At 43.0% G+C, this 24,998-nt stretch overlaps 1 protein-coding gene across 1 annotated transcript; it reads right to left on the bottom strand.

The window, feature by feature from the left end:
• Positions 1-51: 51 nt before the first annotated feature.
• Positions 52-21,202, bottom strand: cdan1 (codanin 1). The gene is made up of 28 exons (XM_079528147.1): positions 21,038-21,202; positions 19,617-20,341; positions 18,942-19,148; positions 18,212-18,396; positions 17,768-17,884; positions 17,309-17,387; positions 16,593-16,713; positions 16,325-16,434; positions 16,057-16,146; positions 15,885-15,960; positions 15,508-15,713; positions 8,083-8,215; positions 7,780-7,923; positions 7,341-7,507; positions 6,638-6,719; positions 6,036-6,125; positions 5,861-5,915; positions 5,508-5,644; positions 4,987-5,090; positions 4,173-4,328; positions 3,866-3,929; positions 3,680-3,758; positions 3,227-3,456; positions 2,348-2,455; positions 1,924-1,987; positions 1,436-1,650; positions 1,089-1,196; positions 52-877 (listed from the first exon to the last, which is right to left on the bottom strand). The coding sequence occupies exons 1-28, from the start codon at positions 21,113-21,115 to the stop codon at positions 767-769; spliced, it is 4,041 nt and encodes a 1,346-aa protein (XP_079384273.1). The 5' UTR covers positions 21,116-21,202; the 3' UTR covers positions 52-766.
• Between the last annotated feature and the right edge of the window lie 3,796 nt (positions 21,203-24,998).

The raw sequence follows: 24,998 nt of genomic DNA, 5'->3' as shown, positions 1-24,998 counted from the left end.
TACTAATAAACTAGATGGTTGCTAATTGCTATTCAATAAAGCACAATTAGCTTTTAATAGAATACATCTTTATTATTTAATTGTGCGACGTCGACATAAAATTTCAGTAATTTAGAAGCAAAGTATAACACGTTCAACATGAACTAAAAAAGTGTCACAAATGCAGCATTCAAGAAACAATGCTGCCAGTCAAAGGAATTATGTAAAAAGTGCTGGACTAAAACAATTACCCTTTTTCTGTGTTGCCTGAAAGAGTAAATAACTGCCCACTACAGTATTTCATGGTTTATGATTCTGTTGGGTCCCCAGATACAGAGAATGTTTTAATTCTAGGCTCTAGCTGTGCCATAAACCCTCCTTTCTTCCATTTAGAAATCAGGACACTGTTACAGTCATTAATGGGATACACCGTTTTCGTGTTTTCCACAGATCATCCACATATGCCCCCATCTTCTAATCCTGAGTGGCAGGACTTCATGGTTTATTTGCACCTTTACAAAGGAGCAGAGGGTGTTGTGAATAGGTGGATGTCGCAATTGTCGCATAGCAGGTACAGAACAATGGCCAGTAGCTTGCACAGCCACCTGTGCCCGAGTGTGGGGATATACAAACCTATGCACAAAGTCTGGCCTGAAGAGGGGCCAGTTAACAATAACAGATCACTGATGTGTCTTTCACAGCACAGTAATAATGCCTGTCAGTTACAAGGCTGTGGTGATCACTCTGAGATGCAATACAATGGGATCCAGGGAGGACGGTATCTCAGTCAAGTTGCTCCCTCTACTGTTTGTTGCGAGACCTGCAGCATGTCCATGCCACTCTGCACCTCTGAGGGGCTAGCAGACTCTGACCGCAGCTGAAGGTTCTTTATAAACTCCTGTGGAGGGAGGGGGAGGAGGGGGAGAGAGAGAACATGAGAGAGGGTTGAGGCCGGACATACAGTAAAACAGATAAAAGAACAAAAAGACAAACAAAAAGAGAGAAATGGGAAAACAAAAGGAAAGACAGGAGGAGACGAGAATGATTTTACAATGAGAGCATAATGATAAGTACTATGGAAAACAACAACAGCAAAGAAATACCCTCACCACTGGTAATGGTAAATTGGACAGCTTCCTCCATTGAGTCATAACCTCTTCCTCCTTCAGCAAGCCTTTGTCCACCAGCCGTCTTACCAGGAACAGGTAGTTGTTCCACTGATCACATATGGAAACGTGAAATTATTAGACAATACCAATAATAGTGTGTGGGGAGCATATGGTTTCATATGCTATCAGGACAAGAAGAGCACACCAGGTGAATGCAATTAAGGAAACCCAGGGGTTGCAAAAAGTTGGGATCCACTGCTATGTACACCACATGACAACATACGTTTCAATCACAACAAACGCCAAAGTATAATTTTTGAAAATGAAATGCTGTGTGATCTTCCTACCTCTACGTCACTGGCCTTCAGCACAGCAGTGACAGTGAGCTGGGTGAGAAGCAGGTGGAGCGGTGCAGATGAGCAGCAATCTCTCTCCCAAAGTGCAGCCAGCTGCTCCAGCACACCTCTGACATGCGGAACAGACTCTGCACCAGTGCTTACAGCAGCAACCCGACCGCCACTACTGCACTCTTGGAGACAGGACATTGGCAGCTCTCCAGACACTGAGTAAGCGCATGGCAGTTTACAGTGTTATAGATTAAAAGTCAAATGAAACAGGTGTGATATGGCTTTGCAAGCGTTAGAATGAGTCGAGAAATATACAGAATTTCTCCAAAGTTACAAAAGGACATAAGGAGACAGTGACACACATGGGACACAAACTTGTTCAATAGTTTACACATAAGCCAAAACATAACATACAATTATAGAATAACGGAACATAATATTTGTTTTCCCTAAACGCACATTGTTTAGTCCTGGCTTGGCTCACTCACCTAGTTTGCAGGCTAGAAGGACAGTGGAGCGAAGCAGCATCTGCTCCGACACTGGAGTTAAGAACTTTGAGGAAAGACAAGATAATGAGTGACAGAGTCCACTAAACTGACTAAAGGATCAAAGCTTTGATCATACTGCTGTAGATCAGCCTTTATATATGGGAATGTGATTAGAAGCACAAAGGCGAAAGACAGATAAACAGTAATATCCAATTACAAATAACAGTAAATAAACACGCTACAAGAATCCCAGACAAGACCACATTTGTCACAAACCAGCTCAAAGATGTATCCAAGCTCAGAGACACCAAGTTAAATATGATTTTTATTTACAAACTATAAAGAAACGGCAAAGGAATAATAATCCTATGTGTGACTATTAGTGCTGTTGTATTTCTCTCTCATATCGTGTTCCCTCTTGTACCTTTCTGCAGGTCAGTGTGTCTCCAAGTCTCCCCAGTAAAGTTCTGAGTTGGCAGCCAGAAAGCATTTCCTTGTCTGTCCTGGGTCCTACTGCGATGCTCAGAACCTCCTAAACATAACCCAGAGAAACCCAGAAATAAGCAGAATTAAATTTGGACCGATACCATATATCGATCTATAAATGCACCAAGCCTCTGTGTGTACGCATGTGTATACGTTTGTCTGTAATCCACTCGAGAACCGTTCACCACACTGACACACGTGTTCCACACCCCCACAGAGAGTGCAGTGCCCAGTGTCGTGTCCGTCGGATAGCCGGTTGTCCAGAACCATCACAAAAGCCGGGCTCTGGACCTGATCACCCCTATATCTCCATATATGGAGCTGGCCTGTTCTGACATCACAATGCTTGTTCTGACATCATAATAATGTTCTGACATCTGCATAGAGTCAGACTCCATATTTGGGCATGTTTGACAAAAAACTCCATATGGACACAGTCAGACATTATAACTGGGTGGGGCATGCATTTCCAACTTGCATTGTTCCAAGTAGGCCAGTGCCCAACAGGCACTCTAGTTACTATTTGGAGCCTTGGAGGTTAGATTATCATTTGTGAATTATGTTTCCTACCCTAGTCTAGGCAATATAATACGAGATTAATGTTGTGAGCTAAAAATTCACCTGGGAAAAACAAAAACAGGGAAATATCTTAGTTACATTGTGTGGAACTAAGATGTATATTTATTTACATATTTTACATCAAACTATGTAGTTACATTTCATACATCACAACACATCTCCCTCCCTAATAAATTAACTGTAATTAAATTAATGTAAATAAAATGTTTAGCAACTTATCCTCTCCACATTAGTGTACCTTAATATCTATGAGGACATCAGAGGGCAGAGGGGCACCGTGGCTGCAGTCTGCAGGACAGGAGGTCTCAACATCTTGTCTTTTCTTGGGGGTGATGGGCTGTTCCTGGGTGGACAAACTAGCCATGCCAACTCCAACCCCCTCCACATCCACTGAATCCGACCCTGGAGGATTGGCCTGAGACTTCATCACGCGATCAAACCTGCTCTTCCATTCACGCTTTATAAGGGCTGACAGTGAGGAAAGGAAATAAAATGGATTGGATGATCAATCAAGGGTATCGTGAAAATTCAATGCATGATGCAAATAGATGTGCCTGATTTTAAATATTCTTCCCTATCCATACACGATACATGGCAATTAGGTTGAAAAAGACAATAGAAATAACTTCAATGTAAGCCAAGGGGCAGCAATATACTTCTAAGCGTGCATTAATTCTCGTTCTACAACTACCTGTGATGTTGGCAGAGAGCCAGGTGCAGGCCTTTTCAGTGGCCAGCCGTTTGGTGACGTTTTCAGCTGTGGTCAGGACCTGGCAGGGAGACACAGCCATGAGTTGTCCATTGACCAACACACATAACACACAATCTGGCGAGGTGTTTGGTTATTTAGGAAGGTTACGAGCATTATAGAACTTACAGCAGGGGAGGTCTCTTCCGGTAGCAGCATTCTTATGGCTTCTGGGCTCTTCTTGCTGCAGAATCTATCGACACAAATTAGAATATGACGAAAAGAAACATTTAATCATACTCGAATAGGAGGAAATCATTATGGCAATTCTATAGGGCTGTCCCAAATACCTTTTTTCAAGCTGCATACACTTTGATAAACTGATAAAAACAGTAACACACATATAAACTGACAGCAGCAAAATAACAGTTGTGTGTGTGTGTGTGTGAGAGAGAGAGAGAGAGAGACTGTTCACTACTATAATGAGCTGTGGTACCTGGTGGCTCTTTTCAGGGCCTCCATTCCTCCATCACACAGCTGAACGCAGATGGAGTCTTTAAGTATAGGACTCGGAGCATTGAGGGTAGGTGACTCCAGTCTATCTCTCAGCATCTTCTCTCCTCTCTGGACCAGCTCATTCACATACGTAGCCCTGAAACAACCCGACCATATATAAAAATTACATACATGTACACTCGTGCTCAGTGTGGTTAAAAGTTTAGAACTTAATTCACATACAAAAAATCAAGTTTGCCAACAAGTGCTTAGAATGTAGATTATGAATGCAAAGTTTGCCTATGTTAGCAGCAACTTCAATCAATTGTTGTTTAACCCATTTAGACCTGAGGCCGATAAAAAAAAGGCTTCTAAATCCTAACAGTTTTCTGAAAAACCTGTTTCTATGCCAGTGGTTCTCAACCTTTCCATGTCAAGGACCCCAGAATTATCTGTATTTGGCCACGGAACCCCATCTGAAAATATGTTGTTCCAGGGACCCCCCCCCCCTCGCTGTGAAAGAATATATATTCAAAGATTTCCCCACATTTTCACGAGTTTTAAAAAATAGCAGATCTACAAGCTTGTAGTGCGGCATGAGCTTGTAGATCTGCTATTTTTCAATAGCTAAAGTATAACATAATGCTTAAAACACCAAAAGGGGTTCCCGACTGTGATGAATGGATTAAGGTTTCCCGTTGATAGTTAACGACAGATTCGCTGATACTTTGGAATTGAAGATACGCTAAGGATAGTGGACAAAAGCAAAGTCAGGTTCATGTCGTGGACACATGCATGTGCACAGTGATACTAACTTCATATGCTTGACACAATTGGACCCAACCCTCTCAGCAACAAACTCCACAGTGCGCCGCAGAGATGGAGGCTGGTTGTGAAAGAAAGCTTGTTCAAGGTCGATCTTCATTAAGACAAAAAAAAACATATACAATTAAACTTACGAGGTCGGATTCACAAAATCTTAAGAACTTGTTTAAGAAGAAAACAATCATATTAACAGCTTCAGAAATACAATGGAAACCATGCTCTTCTAAAGTTGTGGACGGTGTACCATTAGGAGGCTATAGGAGGAATTTAATGAAAAGGGTTCTTAAGAAAATACATGAATGTCTGATAATATAAACTATGGTTATCCTTTTTCTTACATTTAGACAGTATGACATCCTTAGAAATGGCTTCTTAAGGGTATTTCAGGAATCTGGTCCTTGATTTTAAGACAACGAATCACGATTTAATGGATTCTCATTTTGGGTATAGTAACATGCAAACAATTCAGTCCATCTCATAGCTTTATTTGCTGCCTCTCTCAGTGACTTGCCTCTAGTTTCTGCTGTAACCTGTTAATAATGGGCTTATCTTTGGGCTCAGCAGACGTCGGAGTGATTTTGCGGATAATTCCTCCACTTTTTGCTGCGCTTCCAGACACAAAAGCAGCCAGCAGCTTACGGAACTCACCTGATAAGGTTAAAAAATAATATATAAATACTGTTGAAAATATATAAAAGAATATATATATATAAATACTGTTGAAAATATATATTATACAATATAATATTAATTGATAGAATGAATAATAACTAGACAGAATTCAATACAGAGGAATGTTTAATGTATAATATATATTATTAGTATCAAGGTATGAAATGCAATTAGCAATAATAAAACACTTACCCAGAAATGGACAGCAAGTATAGAGAAGTTGCTGGTCCACGAGGGGAATGCAGTCCTGGGAAATGGAGTGGAAACCCCAACAAGCAGGAGGATGATTCAGTAGAAATGAAACAGAGATCAATTCAATGGGGTTACAGTGTGTTTTACAGATATCTCATTAAAATAAATCACTTACAAGTCCCTGAGTACTTGGACTGCTGTCCTCCAGCTTAGCAACGGCAGTGAAGTCGCTAGTAAAGAAAATGTCCTCCGGTATCACTGGGATCTGGAAGATACAAATAAAATAGACATATGGTATAATTACACTAATTACATTTTTGTCAAGGTGTCACTTGACAAAAATGTCCTATTGCCAATGTATCATCAAAAGATCACACCCATGTGAACTGAGTGGTGTAAGGTCTTATATAGACTGATCAGCTGTGGTCTGACGTAATGTTTGACGTAATGAAATCACACCCGTGTGAACTGGGTGACCATAGCAAACGTGCTCATTTTTTGAGCACAGACAGACAGACACATAAACTAACAAAGCCAGTTGTAGGAGTGGTTTACACCACTCAAAAAGGCTTCTGTTGAATATATGACATCAGAGGTTCAACAGATAATGTATTTGTCAAGCAAAAGGGTTGTGCTATGCTGTATGAATTAGCCTTTAAAGTGATCATTATGAATCTAAGTGGTCTATAGCGCCAAAAATAAGGGGTACAAGGAAAACATTAAGTATTTGGATGGTTCAATACAACTGCATGGTCCTGTACCCTGTACAAGACTCACCTGGAAGAGCCAACCCAAAACAGCCACCATGAGGAGCTGGTTTAGGTAACAAACTTCACTGCTCTTGCCCAGGACCATCTGCCTGAATAGAAAGAAAATAAATAGGAATCAAAGCCAGGACATTGCAGATATGGCAAGGCAAGGGCAATTCAATGTGGTTTACACAAAACATCAATCAAAGGAAACATGTCATTAGGATGCATAAAACAAAAGAAGTAAAAAATAACAAATACAATTACAGTGCAGAAGAGAAAGAAAAATACATTTAACTTAATCAAAGGCAGCGGCAAACAGAAAGGCCTTTCTCTTTAGTTGTGATTTAAAATAAATAAGAGTGGTAGCAGACTTGCAGTTTTCTGGGAGTTAGTTCCAGATATGTGGTGCATAAAAACAAAATGCTGCTTCCCCCAATGTTCATTTTTGGTTTTAGGGACCGAAATCAGACCTCCAGATGCCCTGAGAGAACTGTGTGGTTCATAATATCGCACAAGATCAGAAATAGATTTTGGCCCTAAACCATGCAAAGTGTTATAAACACACAGCGAGCCAGTGTAAGGATTTTTTAAAACTGGAGTGAGTGATATACAGTAGTAAGGACACCCCAAAAACCAAAAATACAGTGTGTAATTTTCCCATGAGCGGAAATGCTGTGCATTGAAGCATAAATAACAATTTAAGGAGGCTACAGAACATGCAAACAGACCTATAAAGGAGCAGGAGCATGCCCAGTGCAGTCCTGTAGCACAGCAGCAGGGGTCCAGTGAAGTCCATCATGGACAGGAACTCCACCAGCCAGGGAACAGTTAGAATGGTCCTCCCTCTCTGCACACTGTTACGCAGCACGGCACACACATCTAGCACTGGAGCACTCTGAGACACCAAGGACAGAAGATGAGTGAGATATTAATTGAATACAATTGAAATGCACTGTGTAACTGCCAAAACAATTACGTTCACAAAATTAAACGCATATAACCTAAGAAGAAACTAAAATGTCTAGCTTGTGTCAAGGGACACACAAGGGACAACAAAAAATGTAGGCACTTTTTTGACAGTGGATTTGATTACATTCGGTACATCCACACGACATTTGAACCAGAAAAATGCTGCTTCAGAGATATTTTGTGTCACTGCTTTCCTACTTTGCTGCGGAGGGCCACCGCACTCTCTTGTATCTCTCTCGACGGCCTCTCAGGTGTCTGGTAAGGCAGGAAGGAGATTAACCCCAGGAACTTGGCCAGGAGACGGGCCAGGAGCAGAACTGAAGAGAACCTCTGCTTTTCGTCCTGAATGAGGAGTAGTAGTACACAGATACATGATGAGTTAGAATAGATGAAGAAGTGTGATTGATATTTTAGGAATTCATTCTTCTTGAGCCATTACAAAAATATTAATAAACTTTTTTGTTTAATTTATTTGTTTGTTTTTCAGTATCCATGATGCACCTGCTGCTCTATGTCTCCCTCTGCCTCCTCTTCTCCCTCCCCAGTGGAGGCAGTCGGGCCCAGGATGGACACCTCATCCAGCTGGAGAAGCTGCTGACACAAGCTGTCTTTCAGGTGCTGGTTCAGCTGGCAGCTGGCATGCAACACATGATGATGTTAGGTCACATACAGGTCAAGGCCAACATAAGGTACATCGTATGAGTGGTCCAGTGAGGCAGTTTGTTGTTGTAGCCTTGTTGCTACTTGCTAGTAGCCATACACAGTAAAAAGATCAGCGTTAATTAAATTTTAACACAATACAAACGTAACCAAATGGTCCATTTGGCCTGTAAGTGACCATTATGGTGAATTCACACTAAAGATCTCACCGTGTACCTTCTGAATTATGATAAATAGTCCATCACATTCACAATGCACAAACTCCTATTATATACAACCATATTATAAGGAGAGTTGTGTCACCATTCATCGGGCCAGTCTTCTACAGAGCATTCTATTGGCAAATAGTGACAAAGCCCTTAACCAGAAGTTTACAGAATGCACTGGAGTCTATGTGAGAATTAAGTGAGTTACACTGAGTTACATGAACCTGCCGCAGTTTCTGCCCGCTCATTTACACTAATCTCCAATAGAAGTCTCTGGAATAGATAAAGAAACATCACATTCTAGACTAGTAACTGATAATTGATAAGGTATCAAATGATGTAAAAATGAAAACCGGGAAAGCATCTGTGTAATTAATTTTAGATTTGTGCGTATGTTGCGTGTGGCCATGACATCACTCACACACACACACACACTCAAGTCATTCAATCATTGTCTGTGCCTAATCTTGTCTCTCCTCCCCACTCAGACTGACACACCCAGGCTGGCACACCTGCAGCAGATTCCCCAATCACCCTCTGCTGCAGCCCTCTGCTATAAAAGCCATGCCAGCTCAGTGTCAAGGGAGACACAGACCCAGCAACAGCTCAGTCACAATCCATGCCAATACTTTGCAGTTAAACTTTATTTAGTTTAGTTTGGCCTGGGGATGGCCGGCAGTTATAGTTTTCGTTCTCATTAGTTATTTGGTTTAAGTTAGGGGAGGGGGGAAACGGCTTCGACGTCCCTATAGGGGGTGGCCTGGGCCCCCCTCATTCTCCTGTTTTGGCCGGCATCTCCAGGTCTCCTTTCTTTCTCCTGATTTGGTAAAGTACCTAACAGTATGTGTTTTGTTTGATATTTTGTTTGTTGATTTAATACTTATGTGGGGAAGTGGTTAATAAAAACCGTTTAAACTTGTCCACTTTTGTGATGTCTTTCCTTATGCTGGGGTCTCCAGTTTGAGCCACTTGTATTATACATACTTTGTTTGGAGACCGCAACATAATGGGGGCTCGCCGAAACTATAGATCTGTTATATTTCCTTAAACTTTGAAATTAATTGAATTTGTTGGTGTGCATATTTGATTTTTTTTTTTTTTTTAAGGTTTGGATTTATTTTGTCCACCTTAATTAATCGGCTTTAGGCTATCTTTTGTTTGCAAATTATTTTCAGTAATTATTTTCAGTATTTAACTTAAGTATACTGAGTTTCTGAAATTTGTAACTTGCCTAGGTTTGTGCACACCCCTAATTAGGACATCACTTATTGAGAACTGGTTTGAGCAGGTTTTATTTTCTTGCTGGTCTGTGTCTCATCGTTTTGGCTTATTTGCCTTATATTGTATTGCGAGTGGTTTTTGTGGTGGTCTTTGACCTTAAGCCTACACTACTTTTGCAAACTTTTGTGCTCTTTTTGTCGCTTTGCGGTGAAATTTTCCATACAATTGGTAAAAGCCATAATCCAAAATGGAGTTTAAGTTGGCGGATTTTGTTAAGCAGCCTTCCCTTGATGTTTTCCATAAATGCACAAAGGGGGATTTAATTGATATTGCTGATCACTACAATATCAAAGTCCAAAGTACTAAAGCAAAAAAGACACTAAAGCCTGAGTTATGGGCAGCATTGTTTGAACAAGGGGTTTTGCCTGACCCTGGTGCTGCTGAATCAGCTGGAAAACCAGCTGATTCTGATGACAGCATTAGGAGGTTGGAATTGGAGCTAGAAATGCGCCGCCTAGACCTGCAGTTTAAGGAGCAGGAAAATTCAGCCAAGCTTAAAGAGCAGGAGCTAAGGCTCAATGTTCAAATTAGGCAGATGGAGTTGGAGGAGCAGACCAAACGAGAAATACAGTTGAAAGAGTTAGAGCTTAAGCATGCCTCTCCTCGTGTCATTGGTGCCCCTGATTTTGATGTTAACAAATGCATCCGTATGATTCCTCCATTCAATGTTAAAGATGTGGACAAGTACTTTACTCTTTTCGAACGTACAGCTGATGCTTTGAAATGGCCCAAGAAGTTTTGGCCATTATTGTTGCAATGTGTGCTAACTGGGAAAGCCCAGGAGGCCTATGCCTCGTTATCACCAGATGACTCTCTTGATTATGAGAAGGTTAAAGGTGCGGTACTCAGGGCTTTTGAGTTGGTCCCCGAAGCCTACAGGCAGAAGTTCCGCAGGTTTAAGAAAACTGACAATCATACATTTGCAGAGTTTGGCCGAGAGAAGGAGGCCCTATTTGACCGATGGTGTCAGTCATCAAAGGTCACAGAGTTTGATCAGCTGCGTGAGCTCATCTTACTAGAAGAGTTTAAGAACTGCCTATCAGATAGGATTGCAACCTATGTTAATGAGCAAAAGGCTACTACTCTTTCTGCTGCAACTGTCCTTGCGGACGAGTATGTGCTCACCCACAAGGACAGTTTTGACAAGACTAATGTGTCTTCGGAGCGTAGTTCCAATCCTCCATGGCGGAAGCCTAACTGTTCCCACTCAGACAAATCAGATTCTTCTCACATAGTCTCAGCAAAATTCTTTGCTAAACGGGAGGGTGAGGGGAAGCCAGACAAGTCAGAGGGTGGGGAGGGGGCTACAGAAAGGCCTACTTGTAACTATTGCAAAAAAGTTGGCCACACCATAAATAAATGCTATGCTCTCAAAAACAAGAATCAGCCACCTAAAACTGTTGCTTTGATTAAAAGTCAGTGTTCCTCAGTGCCACCTGTTGCAGTAGAGCCGGTGCGCATTCCTGACCCTGAATTTCAGCCTTTTCTGATGAAAGGTTTTGTCTCTCTGACAGAGGGGGGCCCTAAGGTACCTGTTGATATCATCAGGGACACTGCGTCCAATCAGTCTGTAATTCTAGAGCACGTGTTGCCATTTTCAGAAAAGTCTGCAGTTAAATCTGATGTGCTGGTGAGGGGGTTTGATATGCAGTTCGTGGGCCTGCCGCTCCATAACATTTTTCTTGATTCTGATTTGGTCAAGGGGTGTGTTAAGGTTGGGCTCCGTGCTCAACTCCCGATCGAGGGGGTCACTCTTCTCTTGGGCAATGATTTGGCTGGTGGTAAAATGCTCATTACTCCAGAGGTAATTGCTGTTCCTCTGCCGGAGAACTCTGACGATTTGGCATTGAAATTTCCCAAAGTGTTTTCAGTCTGTGCTATGACACGGGCAATGGCTGAGCGTCAGAAGCTGGAGGCTGAGGTGGAGCTGTCTGACAGTTTTCTGGTGGACTGTTCAGCTGCTCCACCTGCCTCTCCAGGGGCCCCTACCCGTTCTGTTGTTTTGCCTCAAATTGACTCGAAAATATGCATGTCACGTGAGCAGCTAGTTGCTGATCAAAAACGGGATGCGACACTAGCTCCTCTCTTTGAAAGCGTTGTTTCAGGAGAGGCGTTGGAAGATTTGTCAACGGGGCTTTTCCTGAAAAGCGAGGTGCTCATGCGTAAGTGGACACCTCCGCGGCTGTCTGGCCATGATGTTTGGGGGGTGGTGGAACAGATTGTTATCCCTCAGACATACCGAGGTGAGGTGTTGAAACTAGCACATGATAACCCGCTTTCTGGTCACCTGGGGATTAACAAGACTTTTGATCGTATCTTGCGGTACTTTTTCTGGCCAGGCCTAAAGGGTGATGTGCGTCAACATTGCAAAACGTGTCATGTATGCCAGGTGGCTAAAAAGCAGTTCATCTCTCCATACCCACTTTATCCAATCCCTGTTATTGGTGAACCGTTCGAGCATGTGCAAATTGATTGTGTTGGGCCTTTGCCTCGCACTAAGAGTGGTAACAAATTCCTCTTAACTATAATGTGCACAGCGACTCGTTTTCCTGAGGCCATCCCGTTGCGTTCCATTACAGCCCCAGCTGTTGTTAAGGCCTTGGTCAAATTCTTCTCTATTTTCGGTTTACCTAGGGTGGCCCAGTCTGACCAGGGTTCAAACTTCATGTCACGAGTTTTTGCGCAGGTCATGAAACAACTTAACATCACTCATGTGTGTTCGAGTGCTTATCACCCAGAAAGTCAGGGAGCCATCGAGCGTTTCCATAGGACATTAAAGTCTATGTTGCGTACCTACTGCTTTGAGTACGAAAAAGACTGGGATGACGGTGTTCATCTCCTCCTCTTTGCCGCTCGTGAGGTGGTACAAGAATCCCTCGGCTTTAGTCCCGCCGAACTGGTGTTTGCACACACAGTCAGAGGGCCCCTGAGGCTTTTGCAGGAGAAGTGGCTGGGCGACAGCAAACCTCAAAATCTGCTTGACTATGTGTCCAAATTCCGTTTCAAACTTCACCGTGCTTGTGAATTGGCTAAAGAAAACATGACCGTTGCCCAGGGAAAAATGAAAAGGTGGTTTGACAAGGATGCAAAAAGCAGGAGTTTTAGTCCCGGTGATAAAGTTCTGGTTTTGTTGCCCATTCCTGGCTCTGCTTTGCAGGCACGTTATGGTGGCCCTTATCTGGTCAAAAAGAAGGTTGGCGATCGAGACTACATCATTGACACCCCTGAACGTCGGCGACGGAGTAGGCTGTGTCATATTAATATGTTGAAGCCTTATTTTGACAGAAAGTCTCAGCCTGATTCCAACCCTTCTGATGGCACAGAGGTCAATGTGCCACCCGAGTTGTCAAGTGGAGATGGTGATCCTGACAAGGTAACTCTGGCACTGTCTAGCAATGCCAGTGTTCCTCCCTCTGAATCTCAGGACGACCAAGATGATATTGTAGGTATCTCCACTGATGTTACTCATGGACGACTTAGGAATTCAGAAATGCTTACTAAACTTCATGATTGTCTTCCAAATTTGGTTCAGTCTCAACGTGAGGATGTGATCAGCTTAATTGGCTCTAATGCAACTCTCTTTTCAGACGTGCCGACCCGTACGCATGTGTTGCAGCATGACATTGATGTTGGTAATTCCCCGCCAATTAAACAACACTCATATCGCGTTAATCCCGAAAAAAGGCTTCGTCTCCAAAAGCAGGTGAACTACATGCTGGAAAATGGCATAGCTGTACCTAGCACAAGTGCTTGGAGTTCACCTTGCCTTTTGGCTGCAAAGTCTGATGGCTCGGATCGCTTTTGCACCGATTATCGAAAGGTGAACGGGGTCACAAAACCTGACTGTTATCCTCTGCCTAGGATAGATGACTGTGTTGATAAAGTTGGTTGTGCCAAATATGTCACTAAACTCGATCTACTAAAAGGATATTGGCAGGTGCCGTTAACACCTAGGGCTCAAGCTATATCTGCCTTTGTGACCCCTGACGCTTTTCTAGAGTACACTGTAATGCCGTTTGGTGTTCGAAACGCTCCAGCAACGTTCCAGCGTTTGGTCAACACAGTTTTGTCGGGTTTATCGGGCTGCGAGGCTTATTTGGATGACATTTGCATTTATTCCACAACGTGGGACGAACACATCCAACAACTTCGTGAAGTATTTGGCAGGTTGAGTGAGGCCAATCTCACTTTAAATCTTGCCAAATGTGAGTTCGGGCAGGCTACAGTGACATACCTCGGCAAAATTGTGGGTCGAGGTCAAGTTAAGCCTGTCCATTCTAAGGTGGAAGCCATCCTCTCGTTTCCTCATCCTGTCACTCGCCGTGGTCTAATGCGGTTTCTAGGAATGGCAGGATATTATCGAAGTTTCTGCAAAAACTTTTCTGCCGTTGCAGCCCCGTTAACCGACTTGTTGAGCCCGAAAGTACGCTACAAATGGTCTCCGAGCTGTCAGCATTCTTTTGATTGTATTAAAGCCTTGCTAACTAATGCTCCAGTTCTTGCTGCACCGGCGTTCGAGCGGCCATTTAAACTCGCTGTGGATGCATGTGATGCGGGGGCGGGTGCGGTCCTACTTCAAGATGGGGATGATGGGATTGAGCACCCGGTCTCGTATTACTCCAAAAAATTCAATCGGCATCAACGTGTGTATTCCACAGTGGAAAAAGAAGCGCTAGCGCTTATTTTGGCCCTAAAGCATTTCGAGGTTTATGTGGGTTCCTCCAGTGAGCCTACCCTCGTTTTTACTGATCACAACCCTCTCGTTTTCCTGAACCAGATGCGGAACACAAATCGAAGGTTAATGAGGTGGTCTATTTTCATGCAGTATTTCAATGTGGAGATCAGGCATATCCGTGGCAAGGATAATGTCCTGGCCGACACATTGTCACGCTCTTTTTCTGATGAGTGAATCACCTCACGTTGCACTCCCGGTATTCACCATCATATGGTGGGGGTGTTGCGTGTGGCCATGACATCACTCACACACACACACACACTCAAGTCATTCAATCATTGTCTGTGCCTAATCTTGTCTCTCCTCCCCACTCAGACTGACACACCCAGGCTGGCACACCTGCAGCAGATTCCCCAATCACCCTCTGCTGCAGCCCTCTGCTATAAAAGCCATGCCAGCTCAGTGTCAAGGGAGACACAGACCCAGCAACAGCTCAGTCACAATCCATGCCAATACTTTGCAGTTAAACTTTATTTAGTTTAGTTTGGCCTGGGGATGGCCGGCAGTTATAGTTTTCGTTCTCATTAGTTATTTGGTTTAAGTTAGGGGAGGGGGGAAACGGCTTCGACGTCCCTATAGGGGGTGGCCTGGGCCCCCCTCATTCTCCTGTTTTGGCCGGCATCTCCAGGTCTCCTTTCTTTCTCCTGATTTGGTAAAGTACCTAACAGTATGTGTTTTGTTTGATATTTTGTTTGTTGATTTAATACTTATGTGGGGAAGTGGTTAATAAAAACCGTTTAAACTTGTCCACTTTTGTGATGTCTTTCCTTATGCTGGGGTCTCCAGTTTGAGCCACTTGTATTATACATACTTTGTTTGGAGACCGCAATATACAAGCTCGCAGTACTGTGACACAAAGTTATGTAGGCCATGACCTCACTGTATCTTAACCCCCCCCCCCCCCCCCCCCCCCCCCCCCTGCCTGCCCCTCAAGCGGGAATCTACTTCTGGCCAGACAATAACACTACTTGAATTAGACTGTGACAATATATTTGATCTTCGCAATAGCTCCAACTTTATACTTTGAGATCTCTCATCTCTCACCAGCTGGCCATCTGAAGGAAGTCCCTGAAGAACTCCTGGTGGCCAGGAAACGACGGTGGGGGACAGGGTCCAGTGATGCCCTGGGGCTGAATCAGACGCTCCTCCAGACGCTTCAGTCGTCCCAGGCTGTCAGCTCCAAGCATGCCCAGTAGGTCAGCGTCGGGGGGGTCCCCGGGAGAGCTGTTCACACGGGGATCCTTACACATCTGGAGGAAAGGAACCAAGGAAATTGTCACGTTTTTTTGTATTTCTTTTTTATCCCAATCCCAATCCCTTTTAGAATGTACTGGGAAAATAATGCCTGTGACTTTGCTGGGGTTTCCCGAATGCTTAGTGCTTCAACCAACAAGTGAGTGACCTTCCAACAAACGGTTTACCTGCTCCAGCTGCTTGAGGAAAAGCCGGGCAAAATGTGAGTGGTTTCCTGCAGACGTCAGTTGACTCACCATTGCTCTGAAAGGAAAGATTGTGTCATTTTAGCATCAGGTGGCTTGCAGCTAGCAAGTCTTATCACAAAGAATGTGGAACTTTATGGCTCACTAGGCTTACCTGATCCTGTTGCCTAAAACCACCTCAAAGTTCCACCCAGGTTCTTTGTGACAGTCCTCCCACTCTCGTAAGATTGCATAGAAAATATCCCTATAATGCAAAAAGATAAAAAATGTCTTATGCACAGACAGGAATTCACCCATGCATTTTACATGTCACTCTCCATGTCTTTAAACTAGAATATGTAACAAATGCTTATACTACTACTAGTACTACTAGAAATAGAATGCACATCAAAGTATAAATAAAGTATATACTAGTACATTACCTCTGCTTTTTAAAGATGTGGAAGGACTTATCATTGGTGAAATTGGACCTATTGTCAGTGGCAGGCTGGAATGGGACTGAATGGATGAATGTGGAAACTGAAGGAGAGAGCTGGAAGGGAAAAACATGAATGGCATGTTGGATAAATTCCAAAAACAACAATGGTAGGTTGTTACTGTAATTATTATTACAATACCAACCTTGCTATTTCAATTGTAATTTTCATTACATGCCGAATTCTATGTAAAAGTAGCATGTATGTGTTGTACCTTGGCTGTGCTGGTGTCCTGAGCCTGTGTCAGGCGGTCCCTGAGAGCTGGAGAGAAACAGGCCACCCTCTCGTTCTCAGCCAGCAGCCGTAATGTGCACTTGTCTAGCTGAGCTACCAAGCTGTCACATGAAGAAAACTAGTTAGGAATGTGACCCTAGTAATCGAACAAATATCGCAATGGAAAACGTTGTGATGTAGTCAAATAGCCTACTACTCAAGTCAAATTTTTAACAAGCAGAAAATGTGCGCTTCAAGCCGCATTATCAGCTTGCACACAGCCGTTCACAACATGTCGCTCAGCGTGTTCACATTTCCGTGCCTAGCAGTGTCTCTGTGACGCTCTCACTCTAACTGATCAAGCTCTGGTCTACACAACAGGAACCATTGCTGGATACCGAAACCTGAACACGGCAATTAACAATCGACACATTGTCAGCGCAATAACCCTGGCAAGCTGATATTTTCTGCTTTTATCTATAATGTACTGTACATTTAGCAAGCTTTTTTTTCAACAGACTTTGTGGAGCAATAAAGGATGCAAATACAGATACGAACGAACACATTACAATAAGCTAAAAGGCCTTGACTTCTGCATTTGTGTGTGAGACTACATGGGCCAAACGTGTGGATCAACAACAAACACTTAAATATAAGGACTTGTGCATATGGGACAAACGCCATAAACACTGAAAACAAGATAATTCTATGACTCACTGAAACTGGTTCTCCAGCACCCTCACTGCAAAATACACACAGTTGTGTATGCGCCTGAGATAACCTCTTTCCAGAACACCTGAAAAAAGAAAGAAAAATGGCCTGGGTAATCATTGACAGTACTGCATTCATTCAGAACTTAATATAAAATCATATTATAGGCCAATGTACATTCATTCAAACAGATCATTTAAAACAAAACAAAAATCACACCAGTGTGAAGTGAGGGGTGGTTTGTGTTGCCACAAATTTACGTCATATTTGGCAGACATTTGACCTAATTTCTCCTTTCATTGTCAATGGCAAATATGAAATGTGTGGGGACAAGATTTACGTCATATTTGGCAGACATTTGACTTAATTTCTTTTCATTGTCAATGGCAAATATTGAGACGTTTGGGGACAAACGCTGTATATAGGAGGGGCTAGTGCCCCTCAAAAAGGCAATTCAATACTAACCTGGGCTGACCGCACCACAGAGACTTTCTTCATCTTCCTCAGACGTGGGTGGGGATCGGGATGTAAGCAACTGCACCACAAAGAAAAGCTCCAGGAATATATTTGGCACCAGGTTTTCTTTAAGACAGAAATAATATCAGGTTTGATTGATTGAGTGATTGATTGATTGAGCACTTTATTGAAAAAAGATTCAAAAGGATAAATACACAAGGGAGGCAGGGATTATAAAAGGCATTTCAAAGAAAAAAGTGTTGCGAGTTACATCCCTTCTTAAAATCTGTATCTAATCTTGTATTTGTATTTTTAATTCATGCCTGACTTTTAAATCATACAGCTTTTTCATTATCTTACTAACATTATCCTATTTAAACTAAACACTGGATGAAAATATTCTAACATCACAAAGTGATTAATAAAGTTTAGCCCCCCCTTGTGGTTATTTACCAGAAATGCAGATGCAGTACAGCTCTGCAAGGAGGTCCAGTTCAGAAGTAAGGGTGACTTTGGTGGGTTCTGGACTCTGCGCATGTGTGTCTGGGGTAACCTTAGAACTCATTCTCAGCCCTGACTTGGTAGGGGTGGACAGCTCCAGAGAGGAGGGCAGAGGGGACTGCTGAGCACGCTTAGACCTGGAGACAAGTGATGATAAAACAACATGGCTTGACTGTGTGCACTGCATACCCATGTAGGCGATCAGTGTTATTGATTGAACGTATGTAGTAGTATTTATGTATATCCCAGTTCCCACTCCTACGAATTTCCTGCAATTTACTGTCCAACCTATCCATTAGTTTATTTACTTTTGACCAGCATCAAAATGCAATAAAAATAGAATCTCCTCTAAAAACTGGGCAGATTTCAAAATAAGAGCCACTTAGTGTTTAAGCAACTTGTAATATGATCAGTCTACCTGCTGGAAGTAGATAAACTAACTTAGTACAGTGGGTAAAATGTAACGTAACGCTATTTGGGATTAAATCAAAATAATCATTTAGATTCTGGGGGTCCCTGGCACAAGACATTTCCAGATGGGGGTCCGTGGCTAAATATTAATTTGGGGGTCTTTGGCAGGAAAACGTTTGAGAAATTCTGATTTTGAAGGCATTTGTAGAATTGGCCTCAGCTCTTAATGAGTTAAAGAATAAAAAAAAGATGGTGGGTTATGTCCACTTACTTCTCCCTCTTGAGTAGTTCCCTTTCCTCCTGCAGACTGAGAGGGCTGCCTACCGACAGTGGCCCCTCCAGCACTGGGGCTTCTCCACTTGACGGAGGGGTGGAGGGCTTGCTGAATGGGGTGGAGGTGAAACAACTCTTTGGTTTGGAATGTGGCCTCTCAGCACTGACCGGTGTTGGGTTTATTCTTCGAGATGGCTTGGTCATTCTGGAGGTCACATTAGAGACAGTAAAGGAAATATGCAGGGAGCCAAGCAAGCATGTCCCGTGAAATCAGACTGAATTAATTGTTTAGGTCTAGTTACTAATAAATAAATAGTCAGTGGACTACACTTCAAAGACAATCTGCTGTCCAAATATATATACTGTATATAGTCAGATTTATGAATATCGTTAAACATGTATTAAAGACGATTCATATTTTTGAGTGGTGCAAACCACTCCAACAACTGGCTTTGTTAGTACCCGTGTGTGTGTGTGTTTGTGTACCTGTCCCTCAAAAGAATGAGCATGGTTACTATGGTCACTGACATTACGTCAGACCACAGCTGATCAGGCTATATAAGACCTTGCACCACTCAGTTCGCACGGGTGTGATTTTGTATTAACACATGAATGGCATCGAAATTATCCTGATTCCTGATATGAAATTGTTATCACTGTGTACGCTACTTACGGGGTTGAAACGGGTGATGAGCCAACAGGGGGGAATTCCTCCAAATTGTTGAAGTTGAGTTGACCTGGCGTCTGAGAAGGTGAAACCTGCTCACTGACCCTACTGTACCCTAGTCCTCCTCCCCCTCTACCACCCGATCTCCTCCCACTACTCTCCCATCGTCCCGTGTCCTCACTCTGGTGTCCGGCACGTCCCCCTCCATGTCTCCCCTGTCCTCCTGTCCCTGTACCCCCACCACCCTTCCTGCGACCCTTTGGTTGCTGCAGGCCGGGGCTGTGCTGCACCTCGGGAGGGGAAACCAAGTAGTCCCCGAGACTGATCCTCTGGGCTGGCCGGCGCTCTGAACCTGGGGGCCTGCAGGTGGGACTCCACGCCGAACTGAACGAGGGGCTGCTTAAGTCGCTGACCCCACTGAGCCACTGGTGGGACCCAGATTGGCCAACAGGCTCCCACTCTGCTCCTGGAGACGCAGAGGGAGCAGGGGAAAAGAGCTGAACCCTGCTGGCATTACGAGAACCTCCTCCTGCAGACCTTCCACCCCTGCGCTCGCTGGAGAAGCCCTGAGATGCATCCGACCTGGGACAGCTGGGGGTCTTAGCAGGTGTTGCAGGGCCATGGGTCAGGGCTCGGCTGCTTTGCTCTCTCAGGAAGTTCAAGAGGAAAGGGACAAACTCTTGCCTATGGACTGTCGCCACATGTTCACTGAGTGACAAGCACTCACCCTCCTGTTGGAAAAAACAACAAGTCTGTATGTTTACGTCTGCTGGATGACAATATGTAAGACAATACTAATCAAATTCATCATATAATCAACATTGGTCATTTTAAAATACTATGTCGACTCAATTCAATGTAATTTAATTCAATTCAATGTAATTCAAAAGAACAGTTGAAAATGGGGAAAGTATATTTGGAGGGGGCACAGCATTTTATAAACAGAGCTATGTCTCATTGCATCGTTATATACATGTTATACACTGTACAGGGTATAACTCATATAGACTCATAGTCCAACCCAACTTGAACATCTGTATCTTTCCGATAGTACCCTGTTCGCTCACAGAAGGACACGGGTTGAATGGAAGTTGCTTGGGCTAGGTTGAACTTGAATATACTCTAGACTAGCGTTAAAGCCCTGCATGCTTGGGGAGTTGTAACTTATATGTTGATAGCGAACAGGTATCATGAGCGTTTTAGGTTCATTTAGAATTCTTGAATTTTAGTGACTTGAAGCAAAGTAATTTGCCAACGAACGTAGTAGTCAACCAGCCAACGTTACGAATAGCATAGCCAGTTAGCATGCTAGCTAAAAGTTTTGTTTACATCGGTTGTGGGTGATGTCATCTCATATCTCGGATAATGCTAAGGCCACCTTATGTCGAACATTACACCCGTGCGTCTTTTAATTACTGTGTACTCACCTCTGTATTTTTCAGCCAATACAAGGCCCTGTTAAGCTCCACTTTCTTTAGAAGAAGCGATTCCAAAAGAGCCGCCATTCTGGCGAAGAGGTGCGTGGCTGCAGGACTGATGGGAAAGGGGAATGACGTACGTCACGACTCACTTAGCTCTCCACCAGGCCGAAGGCATGGGGAGAGAGTATGTTTTGCACTCCGTCCGTGTGTGTGCGTGTGTTTGTGTGTGTGTGTGTGTGTGTGTGTGTGATTGTGTACGTCCGTCCGACGGTCCGTCTGTGTACAGCTAATCTCTGGCACCGTTAACCCGGTCGATGGATTTTTTATGAATTAATTATTGAACAAGGTGGACCCTCTTGTAAACAAGTGTAATGCTTAATTGGGTCTTTGTATTGAGTTTGTGCTTGAAATGTACTGTAATTCTGCTAACTGTTAATAAATACTTCAATCAATCAATCAATCAATGCCAACGATGAACCTCTGCCCCAAATTTTCCAGAACGGCCTGTTATAGCGCCACGAGGAGGCCGACTTTTGAAAAACACAATTTTTGATATTACTCCTCCAGATTCTGTCCAAAAATCCCGCAAATCGTTACACAGTACCTCTATAGTCATGTGTTCAAGACGGATCTGTCCGATATTTCAGATTCCATCCTAATTGGCTAACATTGGCTTTCAAAGTTTGCAGGATTGGCCCGTTTTGAATAAAAAGCCTCAAATCATGAACGGAGCATGCAATTTACGTGAAATCTTTCACAGACTTTCCTATTAGGCTGAGGAATATATTTTGCTATGATTTTTTTAAACGTTCTCTTGCCGACCTCCCACATTTAATTTGATGATTAACAAAAAATCAGACCAGTCTGACATAGGGACAAAGCTGTTCCTTGGAGTGGTTGCACTTGCACCACTCAAAAACAGTGTTGGACCTGTAAGGGTCCATTTGGTTCCATGTGCACACTCAGAGTTACAGACAAGTAAGGGTGTGTGTGTGCACGTCATTCCCGGCCTAGCCGCACGTTTTGAAGTATATATTGCTTATATTGCCGAAAGGGCCTTGGTTTACCCAAGCCCCTTTCGGAACCCTCGTTTAAGCTTTTCTGAAGTTCGGACGTCGCTTACCCCATGGACCCTGAGTGCTTATTCCAATCTCCATGGGAGGCAGATGTAGGCTACATACCCTCCGTTCACGCCGTGCGGCGCTCCGCTTAAGTGTTGGTGAGATGTTTCAAAGATGCATAAAACGGCTATAGGAGACAACGGAAATGTGGGAGAAATCGCATTAAGTGCCGTTAAGTATTTGTAATCTTTTTTTGAAGTTTTGGCTGCTCTGAAATTCTCTCTTCCTCACTTCCCATGTCCCACCTCCCATGACACAACAGCATTATAAACATCCTGCATGTACGCAGTCGGCCAATCAGAGGCAGTAACTAGGACGTGCAGCTAGCCAGTCGCCGCTCGGGAGGCGGTACAATGGGAAGTCAACAAGAAAGTCAAGGAAGTGAGCAAGAGAGAATTTCAGAGCAGCCAAAACTTCAAAAAAAGATTAAAAATACTTAACGGCATCAGCACAGCGATTTCTCCCACGTTTTCGTTGTCTCCTATAGCCGCTTTATGCATCTTTGAAACATCTCACCAACACTTAAGCGGAGCGCTGCACGGCGTGAACGGAGGGTATGTATCTGCCTCCCATGGAGAGTGGAATAAGCACTCAGGGACCCTGGGGTAAGCGTGTCCGAACTTCAGAAAAGCTTGGCAAGGACGTGCCATCCTCCAGTCTTTGCTTTGACTGGCAATTAAACTCTGTCTCTAATATACAAAGTAATACAGTTAAGACCCTAGCAGACCCCCCCCCCCCCCACACACACACACACACACACACACACGATAGTAAGTAAGCAAACATACAAACATAGTGCTGCTATAAATAGATCTATTTATTACAATTAGGAAGGTGGTGCATTTCATTATTAGTGCTTCAGATTTTATCAAAATATCACACAAGTGATCTTTATAGTCATGTAATCACGCCGGATATGTCATGTAATGTATGCCAGCCACAGCATGCATTCATCTTTATAACATTACTAAGCATTATGAATATAGTAATATACTGTTTGTATATGTTGTACTGTGTCACAAACGATCATATCCTGGTGGAGACCTGTGTCCCGAGGGGCACTTTTTATAGTTGGGTATGTTTCCCCACCACTCTGATTTGCCCATATGTCAGTCTGTAATGGTTTTGCGCAAGTTCCCAAGTAGGCCTAGAATCAACACGATGCCAAAGCTGTTTAACTAAACTTATTTAACTAGAAATATGATCTTCGCCAGATAAGACTGGGTTGTCTTCCCAGGGCTCGCCTCTGTCAGTCAGGAGTGCAGTCATCAAGGACGGTAACTGGATAACTCACCCCTTTTCCAACTCACCCTCAAAAGTGTAAAGTATTTTTAAATGGCCAAAGTTTCTATTAACTCACAGTTTGTGAATAAATAGATGATTAATCATTAAAATAGCATCATATAACAATAACAGTCGCAATCGACCCCATTACACAAGTCATTCTCCCCTCCATAACAATAATGAACTGGCCCTTTAGTGACATCACCAACATGAATTGTTTGTTATTTCAACAATAGCTATCTGATTTCTTAATCTCGTGCATGCCATGTGGTCTCCTATTAATCACCACAGGTAGAGTAGTAGCCATCTTGAGTAAAATAAACACATTGTTATATTATTCTATATAAAATATGAATTTAATGCCTGAAATTGTCCCATTTCACAAGTTTTAAAATGTATACAATAGAAACACAACTTTTTGAAAATAGCAGATCTACAAACTCTACTTTGTAGATCTAGCCCTAACCCTAACACTTTGTATGACAGATGGTGCAACTTTGGGCGTTTCTGCGACTGCGCCCCCTGCAGAAGTGAAAGCACCTTTGGAGGCCCCTCAACAAGGGATTCCAGTTTGGGAATGATGGTTTGCCATTTTTGTAAGAAACAGACCACAGCTATAGTCAGCTACAATATTGTGAATCTAATCTAACAACAATAAAGAATATTTGTTTGACGGTCACATCATGACACCTGAGAGCATAATGAGCATTTGTACTGGGGGGGAACAGTGATTTGTAGCATTATATTATTATTACATAATATTAGGGTACATATTATATATGTAGCCTATATAGGTCTGATTGGGCTATAATGTTTGAAATATAACACTCAAGAAAGAAAAAGAAACCAAGTCGATCATTTTGAGGCAGAAACATGATTCCAGTCGTGGGTGCTGCATGCAGTCACTTTGCAAGAGGAAAACAGCTTTTTATGGCATGCATATAGCCTATGGCTGGTAAAGTATGATTGGGCTATAATGCTTTAAATATAACCCCAGGAATATGTCCACGGGCGTATCAAACTCACTCACTTATAAAATAAGGATGTCCACTGTTATGCCTGATTGGCCTACTATAATGTTAATGAAATTAACCCTCAAGAATGAAACCGGCCAAACTATTGTGAGGCAGACAATCTCTCAGTAAACGGGTAGGAGCTGCCATGACTTTTTGTCAGGAGTAATACTGGCGTATACTGCATTTAATGTCCATTCTTATATTGGTCTGGCTGGGCTATAATGTTTGAAATATAACACTGAAGAAAGAAACCAAGTAATTTTGAGGCAGAAACATGCTATCAGTTACCAGGTAGGTGCTGCAATCACTTTTTGGCAGGAGGAAAACAGCTTTGTATGGCATATATGGCCTTTCAGAGCCAGGTATGTCCACAAGTATACCTGTATTTGTCTGATTGGTCTATAATTTTTGAAATATAATCCTCCTCAAGAATGAAACCAAGCCATTTTAGTTTCCATGGCTGGCCATTGAAAGTAATCTAATGTCCAAACATTTTCTTCACGCTCTGCTCTTCTCAACCCTAAGGCTTCCTGAAGGAGGAACCAT

This window comes from Electrona antarctica (assembly GCF_951216825.1).
Source record: "Electrona antarctica genome assembly, chromosome: 18".
Classification (NCBI taxonomy): Eukaryota; Metazoa; Chordata; class Actinopteri; order Myctophiformes; family Myctophidae; genus Electrona; species Electrona antarctica.
This window is presented reverse-complemented; position numbering and strand designations above follow the sequence as displayed.